Here is a 20,057-nt window from a genome sequence, read left to right as displayed (position 1 = left end):
TGGGATTCTTTTTTTTTTTTTGAGATGGAGTCTTGCTGTCACCGAGGCTGGAGTGCAGTGGTGCGATCTTGGCTCACTGCAACCTCCGCCTCCCGAGTTCAAACAATTCTCCTGCCTCAGCCTCCTGAATAGCTGGGATTACAGGCACCCACCATCATGCCTGGCTAATTTTTGTATTTTTAGTAGAGACGGGGTTTCACTATCTTGGCCAGGCTGGTCTTGAACTCCTGATCTCATGATCTACCCGCTTTGGCCTCCCAAAGTGCTGGGATTACAAGCGTGAGCCACTGTGCCCAGCCCCTTCTGGGATTCTTTGTTCAAGTCTCTTCATATAGGAAAGGCATGGAAGTAGCTAGGAAAGAAGCCAAACTGGAGTCCCAACACCTGTGGGTCCAGCGCAGGGAGCTGCTACCCAGACACCTGCACCTGAGGCTAGTGATTTCCTTCCCTGATGGAAACCTGGGACATTCCCAGTCTGGGACCTGCCTAAAGAGAATGTTGCCACCAATAAACATCTTTCCTTCTCAGTACCACTTTTGATGTTTCTGAGAAGATCTTTGCCTTTTAGAAGCTGAGCAGTTGAGAGCTTTCAGAAGATCAGGTGCTGTGGATCATTCCCAAACTCAAGGCCTCCCAAGAAGTAAGGGGCAGCCCATCCTGCTTTATGTAACCTAGACACGTACTGTTTGTGTGCAGCAGCCAACTACAGCCATAACTAGCAGCAGTATCCAACCCAGTCGGGGGCAAGATCAGATTCCTTTCCTGAAGGTTCTATTATTTTACATATTTCTTAAAAAATGTGATGGAAATTTTGTTTCTATTTGAGATATTGCCAAAAGCTAAACAAAGTAACAAGAACCTTTGCTTTATGGCACCTTTTTAGTAAGGTCATGATGATCTGAAACTTAGACCAGTGATTAAATGTAAATTTGAGCCAATTACAAATGACAAAATGCAGCTTCATGTGATGGCCAAAGGCTCTCAACACATGGGATCCATGAGGGAAAATAATTAATGCAGTCCTTGGGGATGAAAAGGTTGGGAACCACTGACTGCAACCATTCAGGGGCTGAATGTATCAAAACCCAAACTTGATGGACTTTCTCAAGGCTAGACGGAACAGTGTTCATGCTGTGGATTATCACCAAGATTAGGGCAGTAGCAGCAGTATTGGGTCCCAGTGTCCTTCCTTTCCAGCAATGTCTCACCTAAACAAAAAGCCCCCTCGATTGTTCGCAAAACATGGTTAGGACTGCCTTGTGCAGCTTGTGTAGAAGCTTGAGGGGAGAAGCCAGGAGCCAGAGGCAGATCAGAGCAGCTGCTGCACTGCTGCTGCTGTGGAGGTCAGGCTGGCAGGAGCACCATAAGGCTAGACAGGGAAAGACCCACTGGACTAGGTACACACTGGAAGTCACACATGCAGGAGAAAAAAAATCAAGGGAACAGGTGCCAAGAAAGAGATAGGGGCTTTGGAAGTGAGAAGCAAGAGCCCCTCAGGGACAGGGACTGACTGGAACCCCAAATACGAACCTTCTTTCTGACACTGGAAAAGCCCAGCCAGCAAACAACGGGTGGACTCCAGATTCCGAAAAATGTTAGTGGAACGAATACTGAAAAAAATGACAAAATAGTGACACTCATAAAAGGCATATTTAATTATATACACTCTATTTTATTCCACATAGGCTTCAGGGGTTTTTCAAGAGTACATAAGGAGAGCTATGGAACTAGGAAGAATGCTTTACTTTTTTGTGGGATGTCAGCCCCTGAGAGACTCGAAGTGCAATGAATGTGACCTCCAGGAACGACCTGTTCACCAGATCCTGTGACATAAAGGTATGCAGCATGACAAGTTGTCCCCCAAACTACCTTGGGTGAGAGTGAGAACCATCTTGGGGAGTCAGGACAGGTATCCTCATGCTTAAGACCTTAAATTAAGTGCAACATCCCTTTTCAAGTGACTCACAAGACCTCCTGTGGGTTGAAGGTTGGTGAAAGAAAGGGAATGTCTTCCACGTAGTTCTTCCTCAGTCTCTCTCCCAAGGCAAACATCTGCTGCATGCCCACCTTGGTCAGCTGCCCAGCAAACATGCCCCCCTAAAGTAGGGAAGAAAGAGAAAGAAGAATGAAAACACCTGACAGCCTGCTGAACTCAGCCCAGAGAAAACCACCCAACCTTTGCAGTGGGGCTCCCCAGAGCAAGGAAGCATTTCTCACCTTCAGGGTGGTCTCACAGTATTGAGCATCGTAAGGAGAATATGGTTTCGGACCACCAGCTAGATTGGTGACTGTGTAATCAAACTGAGTTTGGGGTGGGACCTCTAATAGCTGGGGGTTCCACTCTACCTGTTAGTACAAAAAAAACACACCACATTGTTTAAAAATGGTTCTTGAAATGTACAGCATTAACATCCCAAAGCACTCAGAATACATGGCTGGAATCACTGACACTAGGCCTGCAACCTTCCTATGGGATGGAAAGAAAGAAATGTTAGGTAAAATTAAGGGAAGAAAAGATGGTGATTTATTATTCCAGGTGTCCTTAGCGTAAGTCCTGTTATTGCTACACTAGTAATGACTGCTAAGGGGCTGCTCTGGCACTTAGCTCACACTGAAGTAAAGGGGAGAAGTGACTAGAATGCCTGGCTTGTGGATACGTGGTGAATGAATGGATGGATGAAAGAAATATGATATCAGTGACCATATGTAAGAATTTATAAGGAATTAATCTGGAGGTTTATACACCCTATCCCAGCTTAAGGATTCTACTTAATGTCCTTGTAACTAATACACTTTTTTCTTCCTTTCATGCAGTTCATGAAACAAGCAGCTGCCATCTAAGATGTTGCTTTTTCATCATCTTCCGTCATTCCTTGCAATCTGGCTCCTGCCCCAACTGTGCTGTAATGATTTCAAAACATCACTAGTGGCCACAGGTCTCATAGCTCCAACTGTCCATAAAACTCTGACACTCATTGAGTCAGATGTGATGACTTCAGTTTTAAAAACAAGTCTAATCCCATAGACCAGTTCCCTTTCCCAATCTACTATGTCCCTCTCAATGTTATCACAGTTCTTCTAGGCCCCAAACCTCAAACCTTTGGCTCCCTGTAGATCCACTATCCCCACACCAAGCCCTGTTGATCACTGCTTAGAAGAAAAGTCCCTCCCAATGGTCCTTCCATGATCTTATTGTAGAATGTAAACCTTACTACTGCAGGCAAAAGCCTGTGACAAACTCCTCCCTTTGACCTGCACAATCCATCCATCCATAGCCAACTAATTAATCTTTTTGGAAAAAATATTTTTTATTGCATTTAAATATTTTATTTTATTTTTAATTGACAAATAATTGTATATTGTATATATTTATGGAGTACAATGTGATGTTTTGATATACATTTACATTTGATATATGATTAATGTAAACAAAATCCATCAGCTCACATACTTTCATTTTTACGTGGTGAAAATATGTAAAGTCAACCTTTTAGTAACATAGGCATACATCATTTTATTGCTCTTTACAGATATTGCATCCTTCACAAATTGAAGGTTTGGAGTAACTCTGCATTGAGCAAGTCTATCAGTGCCACTTTTCCAACAGCATGTGCTCATTCATGTCTCTGTGTAAAATCTGGTAATTCTCATAATATTTCAAACTTTTTCATTACTATTAAATCTGTCAAGGTGATCTATGATTTGTGATTTGTTTTTCTTTTTGAAATGGGGTCTGGCTCTGTTGCCCAGGCTGGAGTACAGTGGCATGATCTTGGCTCACTGAAACCTCTGCCTCCTGGAGTGCAGTGGCATTACCTTGGCTCATCCTCCCACCTCAGCCTCCCGAGTAGCTGGGACTACAGGCATATACCATCATGCCCAGATAATTTTTTTTTTTTGAGAGACGGGGTTTTGCCATTTTTCCCAGGCTGATCCTGAACTCTGTGAACTTTGATGTTACTATTTTAACTATTTGGGAGTGCCACAAACCGCACCCATATAAGATGGCAAACTTAATCAATAAATGTTGTGTGTTTTCTGAGTGCTCTGCTGATTGGCTTTTCCCCCATCTCTCTCCCTCTCCTCGAGCCTCCTTATTTCCTGAGACACAACAATATTAAAATTAGTCCAGTTAATAACCCTACAATGGCCTCTAAGTGTTCAAGTGAAAGGAAAAGTTGCAAGTTTCTCACTTTAAATCAAAAGCTAGAAATGATTAAGCTTAGTAAGGAAGGCATGTAGAAAGCTAAGATAAGCCAAAACCTATGCCTCTTGCACCAAACAGCCAAGTTATGAACGCAAAGGAAAAGTTCTTGGAGGAAATTAAAAGTACTACTCTGGTGAACACACAAACAATAAGAAAGTGAAACAACCTTATTGATAACACGGAGATATTCAATGCAGAAGAAACAGCCTATATAGGAAGAAGATCCCAGCTAAGACTTTCATAGCTAGAGAGAAAAAGTCAATGCCTGGCTTCAAAGCTTCAAAGGACAGGCTGATTCTCATTAGGGATTAATGCAGCTGGTTTCCTTAAGGTGAAGCCAAGGCTTATTTACTATTCTGCAAATCCTACAGCCCTTAAGAATTATGCTAAATGTCCTCTGACTGTCTGTATAAATGGAACAACAAAGCCTGTATGGCAGCACATCTGTTTACAGCATGGGCTACTTAATATTTTAAGCCCATTGTTGAGACCTACTGCTCAAAAGAAAAAATTGATTCCTTTCCAAATATTACTGCTCATTGACAATGCACCTAGTCACCCAAAGGCTCTAATGGAGATGTACAAAATTAATGTTGTTTTTGTGCCTGCTAACACAATGTCCTTTCTGCAGCCCATGGCCCAAGGAGTAATTTTGACTTTCAAGTGTTTATTATTTAAGAAATACATTTTGTAAGGCTATTGTTGCCCTAGATAGTGATTCCTCTGATGAATCTGGGTAAAGTAAATTGAAAACCTTATGGAAAGAATTCACCATTCCAGATGTCATTAAGAACATTTATGAGGAGGAGGTCAAAATAGCAACATTAAGAGAAGTTCGGAAGATTTGATTCCAACCCTTATGGATGACTTTGAAGATTCAAGGCTTCCGTGGAAGAAGTAACTGCAGATGTGATGGAAATAGCAAGAGAACTAGAATTAGATGTGGAACCTTAAGTTCTGACTGAATTGCTGCAATCTCATGATAAAACTTGAATGCATGAGAAGTTACTTCAAAGAAGTGGTTCCTTGAAAGGGAATCTAGTCCTGGTGAAGACAATGTGAACACTGTTGAAATTACAACAATGGATTTATTACATAAACTTAATTGATACAGCAGTGGCAGAGTTTGAGAAGATTGACTCCAATTTCAAAAGATGTTCTATTGTGGGTAAAATGCTATTAAACTGTGTCACAAGCTACAGAGAAATCTTTCATGAAAGGAAGAGTCTATCAATGTGGCAAACTTTACTGTTGTCTTATTTTTAAAAATTACCACAGCCACCCCAACCTTTAGCAACTACTACCCTGATCAGTCAGCAGCCACCAACGTCAAGGCAAGACCCTCCACTGGCAAAAAGATCATGACTCACTGAAGGCTCAGGTAATCACTAGCACTTTTTAGGAATAAAGCATTTTTAAATTAAGGTATGTACATTTTTAGACATGCTATTGCATAATAGGATACAGAAGAGTGTAAACACAACTTTTATATGCACTGGGAAACAAAAAAAAATAGTGGGTCTCACTGTATTGCGATATTTGCTTTATTGTGGTGGTCTAGACCTGAATCTGCAATATCTTCAAGGTATGCTTGTATGTGTAGAATCTAAAAAAGTCAAACTCACGGAATTAGAGAGTAGAGTGGTGGTTATCAGAGGCTGGGGGGGTGCAGTAAATGGGGAAAGAGATTTTTATCAATGGGTACAAAATTTCAGTTAGACAAGAATAATAAGCTTTAGTGATCTATTGTACAGGATGGTGACTACAATAAATAATAATGCATTGTATGTTTCAAAATCACCTAATTAATCTTGCTAAGCCAGTTTCATCATATCAGTAGTTTTTTCCTAATGTCTCAGAGGTAAGCATCTGTCCTTCAAGGACTTCTACATCGTGGCTGGGTGCAGTGGCTCATACCTGTAATCCTAGCACTTTGGGAGGCTGAGGTGGGAGCATCACTTGAGGCCAGGAGTTCAAGATCAGCCTGGGCAACACAGCAAGACCCCATCTCTTAAAAAAAATTTAAAAAAAGGACTTCTACCCGCTTTGCCCAGCCCCTGTACTCAGCTTCACTGCCTCTTTCCTCCCCTCCAACCTAGACCCTGCCCACTGTTTCTGCATCTTCTTCCAGCTTGCTTCTCTTGCTTGAAGGGACTCCTGTTCCTATCTGCCCATCACCTTGTCTTCAATGTTCAAGGATAGCTCAAGTCTTACTTCCCTATCACTGACCACTCTGGTTTTCAGTGGTTATCTTTTAAATCTGAATTCCTATAACATTGATAATAAAAAAATATTTAACTCAATCTCCTACTACTTTGTTTAGTTTTAAAACTAACATTTGGAAACCTACTATGTCACATATCATCATATTTATCTTCATCCCTCCCCGAACTATCCCAGGAGAATGGTACTGGGAGCCTCAGATTTTCTTTGCATCTAGGGAGCCCTCCATTCTTCCCAAAGGCATGTGTCAGTCCCACTGGCACCTGGTCTCCAACACCTGAACCTCCTTCTGACACATCAGAGGACCAGGTGTTCACAGAGAGGCCTTCTTCCTTCTTCCACAGTTAATCACTGCTCCCTCTTTCTGACCCTCTAACCCCTCTGGATAAAAAAACCCTTCAAGGGTTCATGGCTCATGTGGCCCCACCTCCTCTCTAGCAGCCCCCTTACCACTTCTTCCCTATTCTACACACTTACTCACTAGCTACGCAACTTCGTTTCCTTTCTCATATTTCATGGCCTTTCAGTATCATGTTTCTTATGCCTGGAATTTTCTCTCCTCATTCATCTAGAAAGACTTTTGTTCATTCCATAAGACTCAACTTAAATGTTCCCAGAAACCTTGGTCATGGCCTTATGCTTTCACAGTAGCTTCAGTGGCTCTCTTTAGTAGCCTTTACCAAAGTGTATTAAACGAGCTCCTTTACTGGTCTGTCCTGTTCAGTAGACTTGGCTTCCTGAGAACAGAGACTGGGTCATCTATTGACTTCTGTTTCCCAGCAAAGGGCCTCACACACAGTAGGTACAATTAATAGCTCCAACAATTTGCCAGCTCCCATGGAAGATACCCATCTTGAGAAAACTTGACCCTGCCTTTCCTGAGTTTTCAAGTTAGTAAAGAAAAAAGGCCAGCTGTGAATGTAAATGACAGCAATACCATAATAGAAGCTGACATGTGCTGCAAGAAACCATATGAAGGCCATATCAGTTCAAAGGCAAGACAGACCTTCTCTTCTGGCTGGGGATTCAGGAGAAGTTTCATTGAGGGAATAGCATTTTAAATGAATAGTATTTAGTCAAGCAAATACCTGTACTTATAAAGGGTGACATTCAGAATTCCAAAAATAACTAGAAAGCTTGAGCAAAGCAGAGATGGTGAAGAATGCGTATGGCAAAGAAGTGGTTTGGTTTGCCTCAACCTGGGAATGGTATTCCAATTTTTAAATCAGAAAATACCATGTAAAGTTTAACTTTAGATTTGTACATATAAAGGCAAAAACTCGAATTTCTCTAGTTGAAGTAGGAGGGAATCCCACAGCCCCAGCCGCTCAACATCCTCTTAGCCCACAGGCTCCACAGAATAAATCTGAAACCTGGCAGCATATATCACAATTGGAATGGGAAGACTAGATGCAGAAAAGCCCATTTTGAGATGTTAGCAATAGTCCACATGAGAACCTAAGGCCTCATCTAAGCCAGTAGCAATAGAGGAGGTAGACGTAAGACATTTGAGTTAGACTTGGCCAGTGAGTAAATAAAAGCTTTATTTGGGGACTGTGTTGGTAGGTAAACACAGAAGAACAAAAAAGAGACTCCTTTGATTTTTGAGCCTCGTAATGGAGATATTCCTTGACTAAAACTAAGACCAAGGCAGAAAAACAGGTGGAAAGCTGATTTCAGTTTTGGGCATTTGGAGACACCTCCTTTGTGTTTCCAGTGCTCCCAGCATATTGCCTTAATTGATATTTGTTGTCTCTGCTTTATCACATTGAAACTCCTTTAAAGGCAAGACTGAATTATCCATCCTTGTAGTTCCAGTGTCCACCACAGGGCCTGACACAAAGCTCCACAGGGCCATTCAGCCTCACTAAGAAATCTCCTGTTAGGCACATTCACCAAGAGAGGACCCTTGGTGTCTCCTAGGACACTGGAGTCCAGGTCACGTCAAGTCTAAAGTACAGTTTTCAGATTTTCAAGAATGGATGATACATCAGTTTCATATAATAGTGTCCACCCCACATACATACTCTCATTCTCATTCCTGCTCTTAAGCTTCCCAGTTAGTGGCAAAGACTAACTTGATAATTTTACTTATTTTATGTATACCCATCTTCAAGGGGTAATAAAGTAGATATAGCAAAAATTAAAATATAGTAAGACAACTAATTCAAAGTAGGCAAGAAAGACAAAAGCAAACAAATGTAGGGACAAAGAAATGGATGCAGTAATACGGTTACTAAAATATGTACACCATGAAGATCTGTTTACTTACCATACGTGGGCCACAGACTTGGCACCCAGCTTCCTGACTTTTACATAAAGAAAGAAACTTGATCAGCTAGACTAGTTTAAAGAAAAAAGCAAGCCAATTGTTCAGGAGAAGCACACCATTCCTAATGCTAACAGACAAATTCCTCCCAAGGGTCCTCATAAAGAGGATAGAGTAATATAATGAACATCTTTTCAGCAGTCACAGCAATGAGTTCTGTGGGATTGTTTCTCCTAGTTCTCTCAACACAGAATGATAGCCTCTTACCAAAGCACATTTCAGCGAAGGCAATTCTGTACTGGGATTGATATACTACATTCAAGATAAAACAACAAATCTACATAAAAATAAACAAAAACCTTCCAGGTGTAGATTTTAAAATAAAGCAATCATATTAAACCTTGTCTTTACACTGGTATTACCAGGACATTTTTTAAAAGTTACTGATGCCTGAGTCCCATCCTGGGATAACCGCATTTGGATTATCCCCCAAAAAAGTGGGGCCTCCACTTTTTTAATGCTCTTCAGTCCAGATAATTCTCAAGCTTCACCAGAGAGTCTTTTACATTATCTGGATACCCTAGACCAATTAAATTAGAATCTTTCGGAGGGAGACCTTGGCATGTGTATTTTTTAAAGCTTCCCAGTTGACTCCAATGTTCCACCACGGTTAAGAACCATCGATCCTGAAGAATGGGTGGACCTCATGTAATGCTTCTTGAATACCACTTCTTTTAGCTGAGTTTTGGAAAGGTACTAAGCAATAAAAGATTCTTACATTATGCTTCTCAGCTCATCTATATTGTCAAATAAATAAGGACCCAAATGTCTTAATCAACAGTGAAGCTGGGGTAGGTTGGAATTTATTTTATAAAAACTGAGGAACCTCCCTGGGTGGAGGCCATCTTGACACTCAGGGGAGTTGAAGGAAGCCTGGAAGCAGTGCCAAATCTTTTCTTTTGATAGTGCATTTGGATCTACTCTAATGATCAGGAAAAAAAATGGCCAATCAAGTTCTATATTTTTATTTCCAAAGCACAATCTTTTAGCAAAACAGGTTAAACCAACAGCCATTCAAGCCACAAGAAAACAACCCAATAAAACATCTAGTTTTTTGTTTTTTGTTTTTGAGATGGAGTCTTGCTCTATCACCCAGGGTAGAGTGCAGTGGCCCAGTCTTGGCTCACTGCAACCTCCGCCTCCCGGGTTCAAGCAATTCTCCTGCCTCAGCCTCCCGAGTAGCTGGGATTACAGGCGCCCACCACCACACCGGGCTAATTTTTGTATTTTTAGTAGAGATGGGGTTTCGCCATCTTGGCCAGGCTGATCTCGAACTCCTGACCTCGTGATCCACCTGCCTCAGCCTCCCAAAGTGCTGGGATTACAGGCATGAGCCACCACACCCAGCCAAAACATCTAGTTTTAAATCATGCTACTTTCTGAGAATTTGTGAGATGACTGAATGAGGTGACTTGTCACATATATTAATCTATAAACCAGTCAGAAATCAGGAAACATGTACCAAAGACAAAAAATTTTTGCCAGGCAGTCCCTTCTGACTATAATTAATAGCAGAACCAAGAAGATTAAAAAATCCCAATAATGGCCGGGCGCTGGCTCACGCCTGTAATCCCAGCACTTTGGGAGACTTGAAGCAGGCGGATCATGAGATCAAGATATCGAGGCCATCCTGGCCAACATGATGAAACCTCGTCTCTACTAAAAATACAAAAATTAGCCGGGTCTGGTGGTGTGCACCTGTAGTCCCAGCCACTCGGGACGCTGAGGCAAGAGAATTGCTTAAACCCGAGAGGCGGAGGTTGCAGTGAGCCGAGATCGTGTCACTGCACTCCAGCCTTGCAACAGAACAAGATTCTGTCTCAAAAAAAAAAAAAAAAAATCCCAATAACAACCTCTATCAAATTGGATCTTGAAATGAATACCGGACAGAGACTATCCAGAAACAAGTTTTAAGAGGCTAATATTTGCTCATAGCCTAAATTGAAAGAGTTGGTTCACCCCTGATTTTCATGCACACAACTTCATACTAGATAGCCGAAGATGTTTAAAGCATCTGTCTAAAGTCTGGAGAATATGAGCAGAGAAGAGAGGTAATATGCCTTCTCTAATTGCAAAGTCAGGCCATGGATTCAGATGCTATTTTATGGCTACACAGATTGAAGATGAATGAAGCTGATATCCTAAGCTACAACGGACCTTTCAACCATAAAGGCAGAAGATATCCATCACACACCCACTCTCCCTTAGGCACAAAGCCCTAAAAGAATCTAAATATTTTCCTAGGGCCTTCAGGGTATATATATATATATATATGGTACATACTAGGTCTAGGCCTATACATTCAAAGTTTTACTCTCCATTACCACTGATAACTTTTTGTCTTCTACGTGAATATAATATATATTCCTACATATGATTCCCTAGTCTTTCTGTACCAAGAATAAATAGAGAAGAATTGGGGGAAGGGGAGCATCAGAGATGGGCTGTATACAAAATCATAAGGAAAATTTAGTGATCTAATATAAAAAGGCAAAGTAAGAGACTGAAAAAAAATCAAAGAATCAAAATGAAAGAAGAAATCCCGGTTCCAGAGAGCAAGTGGTAAAGCCAGAGTAAGGCTAACTAGAAACCTGGTAATAGAATTAAGTGCCTTCCATATGTATTTATTTATGTGGAAAATGCTTTAGAAGTTTAATTTCATGTGCGGCCAACCTTGAAAAATGGGTTTCCAGTTGTACAATGTAAAGAGACAATCCTGAAGGTTTCTAGAAAGCAACTGTTATTATGAAGAGTATACCTAACATCAATTTTGGACAATCTGTTTGACCTCCTCCAACATCAACCTGGAAGACCAACGATACAAAAGCACTCCACAGGTGTAATACCTGGGAGTTTGGGGATTTCAGGTTGCCTGTTCCTCTTCACTAGGCCTTTCTGCTATGAAAAGTCACATCCAGGAAAGATAATCTTTTTTTTTTTAAACTATTTGTGCTTTAGTCATAATTATCCTGACAAAACCAGACAGATTTTTAAAACATTACAGCCACAGACTAGCTCATTTTTAATTTTTTCCGACCTCAAATCCCTTCCACTATAGGTTTAGTAACCTTAAATAGAAAAGGAGAACCCTAGAATACAACACTTGTTACAAGAAAAAAACTTCAGATCTCAAATGACCTCTAGCAAACCCTGAGAAAAAGCAGTTATAAAGTTTGTTTCCAAAGGCAATGACCTCTTGTCCACTGTAATCTCAGTTAAGAGTGAGTGGTTCCTGTCACTAAAGTCCCTTTAGCCCTTCAGCTCTGACAAACCACCTTCAAAATGGTCACACAGAAGTGCACTGCACCCTTGTATTCAAGTTCACCTAGACCCTTAATAGAAATGCTGACCTGGGGCACTACTCCACACCTGCTGAATCAGAATCTGCAACGTAGCAGGATCCCCAGGCGACTACCATGCGTCTTAAGAAGGGCTTACTGATGGCTGCGCCATCAGGGCAAAACTGGAAGTTCCGGGGCTGTCCTACCCCCAGCAGGTCCTTTGCTCGAGTCTGGGGAGTCACTGGCTACTGCTGTTTTCCCTTCTTCTGGACCCAACCCGAGCCCCGCTCCGCGCGAGTAAAGCTCTGAAGATGTGTGTCAGGGCGAGACGCCTGGCCTGGCACAGGGTCCTCGCCACACCAGCCCCGGCCCGGGCCGACCTCTCACCTGCTCCTCCAGCGGGAGCGGCTTGCGAGGACTCCGCGCCCCGTGTCGAAACACGACCTGCACCATTTTCAACTTCAGCAGGCTGCGGTCTACCGGACGCCGGCCATCGGCCTCCTGCAGCTCGGCCAGGGCCACCCGCCGCTGGTGCAGGCAGTAGGCCAGCGAGGTCAGGACGCCCACCGGGGTCCACAAGCGCATGCTGAACACACCAGTGATCATGGTGGTAGGCCCTCGCTGCCCTCCGGGTTGAGGATGCAGGAGGCAAACACAAGCCCTCTGCGGGCGCCGGGGCTCAGCGGGCGCCCCCAAGTCCGCGGGAACCTGCGGATGCGTACATCCAGCCCCTCAGCAAGCAGGGACCGCTGTGCCTCCCGGCCCTGAGGGAGACACCGAGTGGGAACGGGGGAGAGAACAAGAGGTGGCAGCAACGAAGAGTCCCTGGGAGTTTTAACCCGGGTCGGGGTTGGTCGCTCCTGCTGCACACCCGGCCGGGGGAGATCGGATCCTTATCTTTTGCCCAATGGGGAACCTTAAACTTGTATTTCAAGTTTGGCCTCCAGCACTCTTGAAGGAACAGGAGCCGGCCCTGAGTTCCCTGGCGGCAGCGGCTCCACCGGCAAGGACTACTCGATTCCACGTTTCTATAAGCAAGCTCCTACCCACCTCCTCACCTACTCAGGGACCCGTCCCAAGTGGACCCGCGCACAGGAGCACGGGAAAACGAGTCCTGTGGTGACACCTCGCCTGGAGACTCAGAGCTGCGGGAACTACAGCTCCCACAAGGCTGCGCGTACCGCGGCTCCCAAGAAGTGGCTAGTACCCGCCCCCCTCGCCAGCGGGCCTCGCCCCTCCGGCCCAGCCAGCCGTTTTCCAGGCGTGGGTGGCCCACGGACGTGCTTGGTCCGGCAGTGGAGTGGGAGTGAATCTGTCCGGCCATGGAGTTTTCCAGGCAGGAGGAACGCGAGCACAGGAGTAGAATTGGGTGGTGGAGGGGAGTAGTTTGAGTATAGTTTTGAATGTAGAAGACTTCCTTCCAGTCCTGGAAGCCTGGTTGCTGCAGCGAGGAGCTGAGACACCTGCCCGGTGATTGCCATTTGCGAAACACAGCACTAGGTGCTTTATATTTAGTCATTTACTACTCCCGTCTCTGTTTTTAAAAAATTCTCAAGCTTAAGTCATTGTAATCATGTAGAACTTTAAGCTCACTGATGTGTTTACTTCCATCCAGAATACTTCTTGTGGAAAAAGCCAGGCCTTGCCTGTGAGTGTCCCAGTGATTAAGAACCTAAGAGGCGCCATGGCTCACGCCTGTAATCCCAGCACTTTGGGAGGCCGAGGCGGGCGGATCACGAGGTCAGGAGATCTAGACCATCCTGGCTAACACGGTGAAACTACGTCTCTACTAAAAATACAAAAAAAGATTAGCCAGGCGTGGTGGCAGGCGCCTGTAGTCCTAGCTATTCCGGAGGCTGAGGCAGAAGAATGGCGTGAACCCGGGAGGCGGAGCTTGCAGTGAGCCAAGATCGCGCCACACGATTCCAGCCTGGGCGACAGAGCAAGACCTCCGTCTCAAAAAAAAGAAAACAAAAAACCCTAAGAACACAGAACAATGCCAGCCTTACCACCTGCTAGTCTGGTTTCTGTTGATATACAGGTATCCCAAGCCTGTGTTCCCAGATCTTTGAAGCAGGACACAATCTGGGACCCACTATGTGTCTATCTCCAAAGATCAAACTGGGCCAGATGTAAAGACAACATACTTACAGAGCATGGCTCCTGGCCTGAGAACAAATTCTGTTCACCAAGCTGGAAGGTTCTGAGTGCTCCCTGATGCAGGGAGGGTCATTTTGGAACACTACATATTGTCACAATTTTCTCCCTAGCCCAGCCAAGGGACTCACTTTTCAGAGTCTTATTGTGTGTGCTGATGTGATTAAAAATCGAATACTGTTTGCTATGGACTCAGTTGTGTTCCCCTCCAAATTCGTACCCACTAAGTGACTGCATTTGGACATAGGACTTTTAGAAGGTGATTCTGTCAGAGGCATTTGAACCATAGTGACTCCATCTTGAATAGTGGCTGGGTAAAATGAGGCTGAGACCTACTGGGCTGCATTCCCAGGAGGTTAGGCATTCTCAGTCACAGGATGAGGTGGGAGGTCAGCAGTACTGGTATCACAAGAAACCAGTCAAAAAGACCCTGCTGATAAAACAGGAAGTGGTAAAGAAGCGGGCCAACACCCACCAAATGCAAGATGTTGATGGAAGTGACCTATGGTCAAACTCACTGCTCATTTTACATTAATTATAATGCATTAGCATGCTAAAAGACATTCCCATCAGCACTATGACAATTTATGAATGTCGGGGCCAGCAGTTACCCTATATGGCCTAAAGTGGGGAGGAACCCTCAGTTCCAGGAAATCCCACTCCTTTCCCAGAAAATTCATGAATAATCCACCCCTTGTTTGTCATATAATTAAGAAATAACCACAAGTATATTCAGTTGAGCAGCCCATGCCCCTGCTCTGTCTATGGAGTAGCCATTCTTTTGTTTCTCTTTTTCTCTAATAAACTTGCTTTCACTTTATGGACTCACCCCAAATTCTTTCTTGCCCGAGGTCCAAGAACTCTCTCTTGGAGTCTGGATCAGGACCCCTTTCCAGTAGGAGTTTTGGTTAAGTGAAGATATAAATGTGAGGTCCTAATCTGGTAGGATTGATGGCTTTATAAGAAGAGAAAGAAGGATCTCTTTCTCCACACAGGAGATCTGATGGTTTTATAAGTTTTTGGAAATTCCTCCTTCTTTCTCCTCTCTAGTCTGCCAACTTGTGAAAAAGGTGCCTGCTTCCACTTCTGCCATGATTATAAGTTTCCTGAGGGCTCCCCCACCGTCCCCAGCCATGCGGAACTGTGAGTAAATTTACTCCTTTGTTTATAAATTGTAGTATCTTTATAGCAGTGTGAAAACAGACTAATACAGCAATGGTCCTGTGAGGGCTCACGTGTTGTGTTGGAGGGGGAGTGTGGGGAAAAACTTAGCAGCAGATCTCCAAAAGAAACCAGAGTAAGTGAGGGTGGAAAATAGCAGATTTCATGTGGTTGTTAAAAGCACTGTTTGTCAACACATGTGAGACAAACCATGGGGAGTCCAGACATATTTTGTGTGTGGTAGTAGTGGCAGTGAGCTGCAATTTAAAAGAGGCTGGGCCGGGCATGGTGGCTCACGCCTGTAATCCCAGCACTTTGGGAGGCTGAGGCAGGCAGATCACCTGGGGTCAGGAGTTTGAAACCAGCCTGGGCAACATGGTGAAATGCTGTCTCTACCAAAAATACAAAAATTAGCCGGGTTTGGTGGCACACATCTGTAATCCCAGCTACTCGAGAGGCTGAGGCAGGAGAATCGCTTGAACCTGGGGGCAGAGGTTGCAGTGAGCCGAGATTGTGCCACTGCACTCCAGCCTAGGCGGCAAAGTGAGATTCCATCTCAAAAAAAAAAAAAAAAGAGACAAAGAGAGAGAGACTGGAAGTCCTGACCCAGGGTAGGACCGTGTGGATGGGGGTGTTAGGGTGGTTGCAGGAAGCAGGGGAACACTGAGTAGCTGTTATTTTGACCCTGGTTTTAAACTACCAGGCAGGGATGGCTCGGGGAAATAAGCCCTTTCCCAGCCAAATTGTCTTCAGAGGATTGCATTTAATATTATGTAAGAACTCAGTTTTAATAATGAGATTAGATAAGAAACAACCACATTCACTGTTTTATCCCCAGTGGTGAGCACGGTGCCTGGCTTGTAGTAAGTACTCCATAAATACTTGCCAAATGAAATTATAGGATATATCATAGGAATGTTGTTGAGCCATTGTTCATTACATCATTTATTGCTTCCTTTATAAATCTCCTCCTGAGAAATTTGGTTTAGAGTGTTAGAATTAGAGCAAGCATTAAGAAGTATGAAGATTACTTTTCCTTCAATTTTGTCTTGGTTGTCAGGAAGCTTGGTGCCTAATTTCAAACTTACCTACAGCAAATATTTAGAATCTAGTGGCCGGTATAACTGTGATCTTTCCCTCCAGAGTATTACTCTGGATTGGATGGGAGCAAAACTGGAGAAAGGGCCATTAGGAGGCTGTTGCAGCAATCCAGCTATGAAACATGTAAGAGGTAGTTAACAAGTGAGAAGGAGGAAGGAGTCAAGGATGACTACTCTACGTTTCTGGCTTGGACAACTTGCAGATGATGCCATGCACCTGGGAAGGAGGTCGAGCAGAAATTACCAAGTTAATTTTGAATATGTAGATTATAAGGTACTTAGGTATCAAGGAAGCCAAGAGAAAAAATGTTTTTTTAAAAAAAAAGAATGGACAATAGTGTCAAATGGAATTGAGAAGCCAAGTAATGTAAGATCCAGTGTCCAATGGATTTAACAACAAAGTAATCTTCTGTTAGTTACATGAGAGCAGTCTTAGTGAAATAGTGGGATCCTAATCTAATAGTGGGGCAGAAATGGAATGCAAGTGGGAAGTAAGTGTAGACATCTTTAAGAAGCTTAGCTGAGAAGAGGGAATGAAAAAAATGCAGTAGCTGGAGGTGTTTGGTTCATGAAATTAAGGGAGAATTGTCTTTTGAAGATGAGAGAAGCTTGTATATATGTTTAAATGTTGATAGAAATAAGTTTCCAAATAAGGAGAGACAGGATAATAGATCTGATGAAGTGCTTAGGAGGGCAGGATAAAATCAGAAATGAGCTTAAGTGGCATAATTAGCTTCAGAAAGAAAAAGTATGTATTTTCCATGTTTATAGGAGGGAAATAAGAAAGAATAGGCATGGGTGAAATACATTCATGGCATGGAGATTCATGGGGCTTTTTTCTTTTTTTTTTCCCCGCAAAATCAGAGTATGAGTTAAAGGGGTAGTGATTGGTGCTCTTGACAATTTGAGGAATGTGAGAAAGTAAAATACCCACAGTATACACAAGAGAGAGGGTCACAGCTAGGTAGCCAGAGGATTGCCAGGTACCATGGAGAGCCCAATAGAGAACAGTTTTCTCCAACTTTATGGTACATCATAATCACTTGGCTTATTTGTTAGAATGTAGGTACAGGAGCACCAATATGTCTTACTATAGCTGAGTGGAGCCTGAACTCTGTGTTTTAAACAAGCATCCAGGTGATTCTGATACAGAAGCTCTTCAGATCACACATTGAAAACTATGGATAGAGAGTCAAAGAGGGGTTAGTTTTAGTATGGACGTGTTTTTTATAAAATGGGTGCTATAGTTTGGATGCTTGTCCCCTCTAAACTTCATGTTGAAATTTGATCCAGTGTTAGAAGTGGGGCCTAATGGGAAGTGTTGGGTCATGGCAGTAGATCCCTCATGAGTAATAGACTGATGGCCTCCCTCAGAAGTGAATAAATTCTCACTCTCCAAAAGCTAGTTGTTAAAAAGAACCCGGCACCTCCCTACCTCCTTGCTTCATTTCTCATCATGTTATCTCTGCACTTCATCTTCCACCATGAGTGGAAGCAGCCTGTAGCCATCACCTAATGCATATGCCCAACCTTGAATTTTCCAGCCATCCAGAATTATGAGCCAAATAAACTTGTTTCTTTATAAATTATCCAGCTTCAGGTATTCCCTTATAGCAACACAAAATGAACTAAGACTATGGGGACAATTCCCAGTGGAGGGGAAACAAGAAGACAAAAAGAAATAATTGGTAGAGAAAAATTCCTAAGGAGTTGAGAGAATGTGTGATAAAGAAGAAAAGAGGAAAGGTCACGCTTGGACAGGAGAGAAGGTTTGCATCTTTCATTAAGGGTCATCACTTCTATTAAAATGAAGAGGAGGAGGTAAAGATAGATGGTGAAGCAGGAAAGATTGGTAGTTTCACCTCCAACAAATTATTTCCCCCAGTTATATCTCCAGTAAGCTTGGGAAAAGGAAAAACATCAATAATAGTAATTGAATTAAGTGGTTACCATAACCATATACATGGCATTACGTAATGTGATATTTAATCCTTATAGTAACTCAAGTTGTAGGTACTATCACCATTTTGTAAAGGAAGAAATTGAAATTAGAGAACAGAAAGTAACTTGCCCAAGAATGCACAGATCTTAAATGGCAGAAACTGAGTAAACTAAATTTGAACCCGTTTGTCTGGCATCTGGGCCCACACTATGAGTCACAGATATTACAGATATTATAATGCTTAACTTATATTAGGGAGGGGGTAGCAATTTGTGTGATATTTAGCATGGATAATACCCCTGTAAGATGAGAGATTAAAACTTTCCTTTGTGACTTCTCTCCAATGAGTCTCTTTCTTCCTACCATTTCCTCAATCCTGATGGATGGCTTCCTGTTTTTTCCTTAATATCACTTAGGATTATTTCTGTTGCAAGTGGCAGAAGACTTGATTCAAGCTGGTTTAACAGGAAAAAAGACAAAAGAATTGATTAGCCCACACAATTGAAAATTTCAAGAGAACTGCCTTCAGTCTTAGCTGTATAGAAGCTCAGTTAATATTGATTTTTTATTTCTTTTGTAGCCTCCAGCTCCATCTCCCACTGTTTTGCCTTTGTCCTCAAACTTTTTCTGGTGACTCAGAGCTCACCCCTTCATTACACAATGACTCAAGCAGTCTAACTGGAAATAAAGCGCTCTTTTCCCCCACACAAGCAGAAATTCTGGGCCTCAGAAATTTTGCCAGATTTGAGATATATACTTAATGCTTGAACCAGTCATTTCCAACCATCCCTGAAGTTGAAGGGGAAGTCAAACCCACCCAAACTAAATGAGCTACTAGGGCGTACAGGCGATTCTTCAAAAGAGGTTCAGATAACTATTTTTACTTTAAAAAGAGAGTGAATGAATGATGAAGGGAGAATAATAGATGTCCTCCATGCCTTTCTCCAATCTCTTCTTTCCTCATTAATCAACTTCCTATGTGCATTGTTGGTGACTCGTGCTGAAGTTGCTGACCTTTCGACAGAGGGACAGAGGGAGGTGGGCTTAATACCTCTACAACTCCTACAACTCTAACAGAGTACATCTGTGTCTATACATCTTTGTGATTTCCTTGTTTAAACATCTTTATTGGCTCCCCGTTGCCCACAGAAGAGTGACTTACAATACCAGTTTTCAATGTTCCACCACTCTGATATTCCATGCTGTTTTCAAAGGTACTAGAATACTGGTATTTCTGTTGGTATGATACTGTTAGTTTGAAGTTAAAAAAAATCTGAAATCTGAAACATTTATGTTCTGAGACATACCAGAGACATGTTTCATTAAAATTTGGGAATCACATATAGGTGACTGTGTTTAGAAAGCTGTCTTATATGCCTTTATAATCCTCAAGAAAAAAGAAAACAAAGCAAAGCTTCTAATACAAGAATAATTATTATCTATCCCAAAGACTTTCCAACACATGGACATGAATGGAACACTATTGGTATTAATAAGGTGTCTGTATTAGAATCTTCATTTATGGAAGATGAGATGGAAAAATAAAGACAAACCAGAAATACTTTCTTTGAAGCAAAAAAAAAAAAAAAAAAAAAAAGTTTGTTACTTAGTCCATTTGTTACAGGATGCTGTAACAAAATATCTAAGACTAGATAAT

General features: G+C 42.6%; 2 protein-coding genes across 4 annotated transcripts in view; both read right to left on the bottom strand.

Moving 5' to 3' along the window:
- The window catches only part of ACP6 (acid phosphatase 6, lysophosphatidic), a 38,825-nt gene extending 25,684 nt beyond the window's left edge, over positions 1 to 13,141 (bottom strand). For 2 of the 3 annotated variants that reach the window (XM_054452978.2, XM_054452973.2), the window contains exons 1-4: positions 12,428 to 13,141; positions 2,218 to 2,346; positions 1,967 to 2,097; positions 1,531 to 1,610 (exon numbers count right to left, since the gene is read on the bottom strand). In XM_054452978.2, the coding sequence (XP_054308953.1) occupies positions 1,531 to 1,610; positions 1,967 to 2,097; positions 2,218 to 2,346; positions 12,428 to 12,646 (559 nt within the window). In that variant the 5' untranslated portion in view covers positions 12,647 to 13,141. The remainder of the gene's footprint in view (positions 1 to 1,530; positions 1,611 to 1,966; positions 2,098 to 2,217; positions 2,347 to 12,427) is intronic. The other variant, XM_063664133.1, reaches the window with a different exon arrangement.
- The window catches only part of LOC129015142 (neuroblastoma breakpoint family member 11-like), a 2,260,169-nt gene that overhangs the window by 1,611,697 nt on the left and 628,415 nt on the right, over positions 1 to 20,057 (bottom strand).

The sequence above is a fragment of the Pongo pygmaeus genome, chromosome 1 (genome assembly GCF_028885625.2).
Source record: "Pongo pygmaeus isolate AG05252 chromosome 1, NHGRI_mPonPyg2-v2.0_pri, whole genome shotgun sequence".
NCBI lineage: Eukaryota > Metazoa > Chordata > Mammalia > Primates > Hominidae > Pongo > Pongo pygmaeus.
This window is presented reverse-complemented; position numbering and strand designations above follow the sequence as displayed.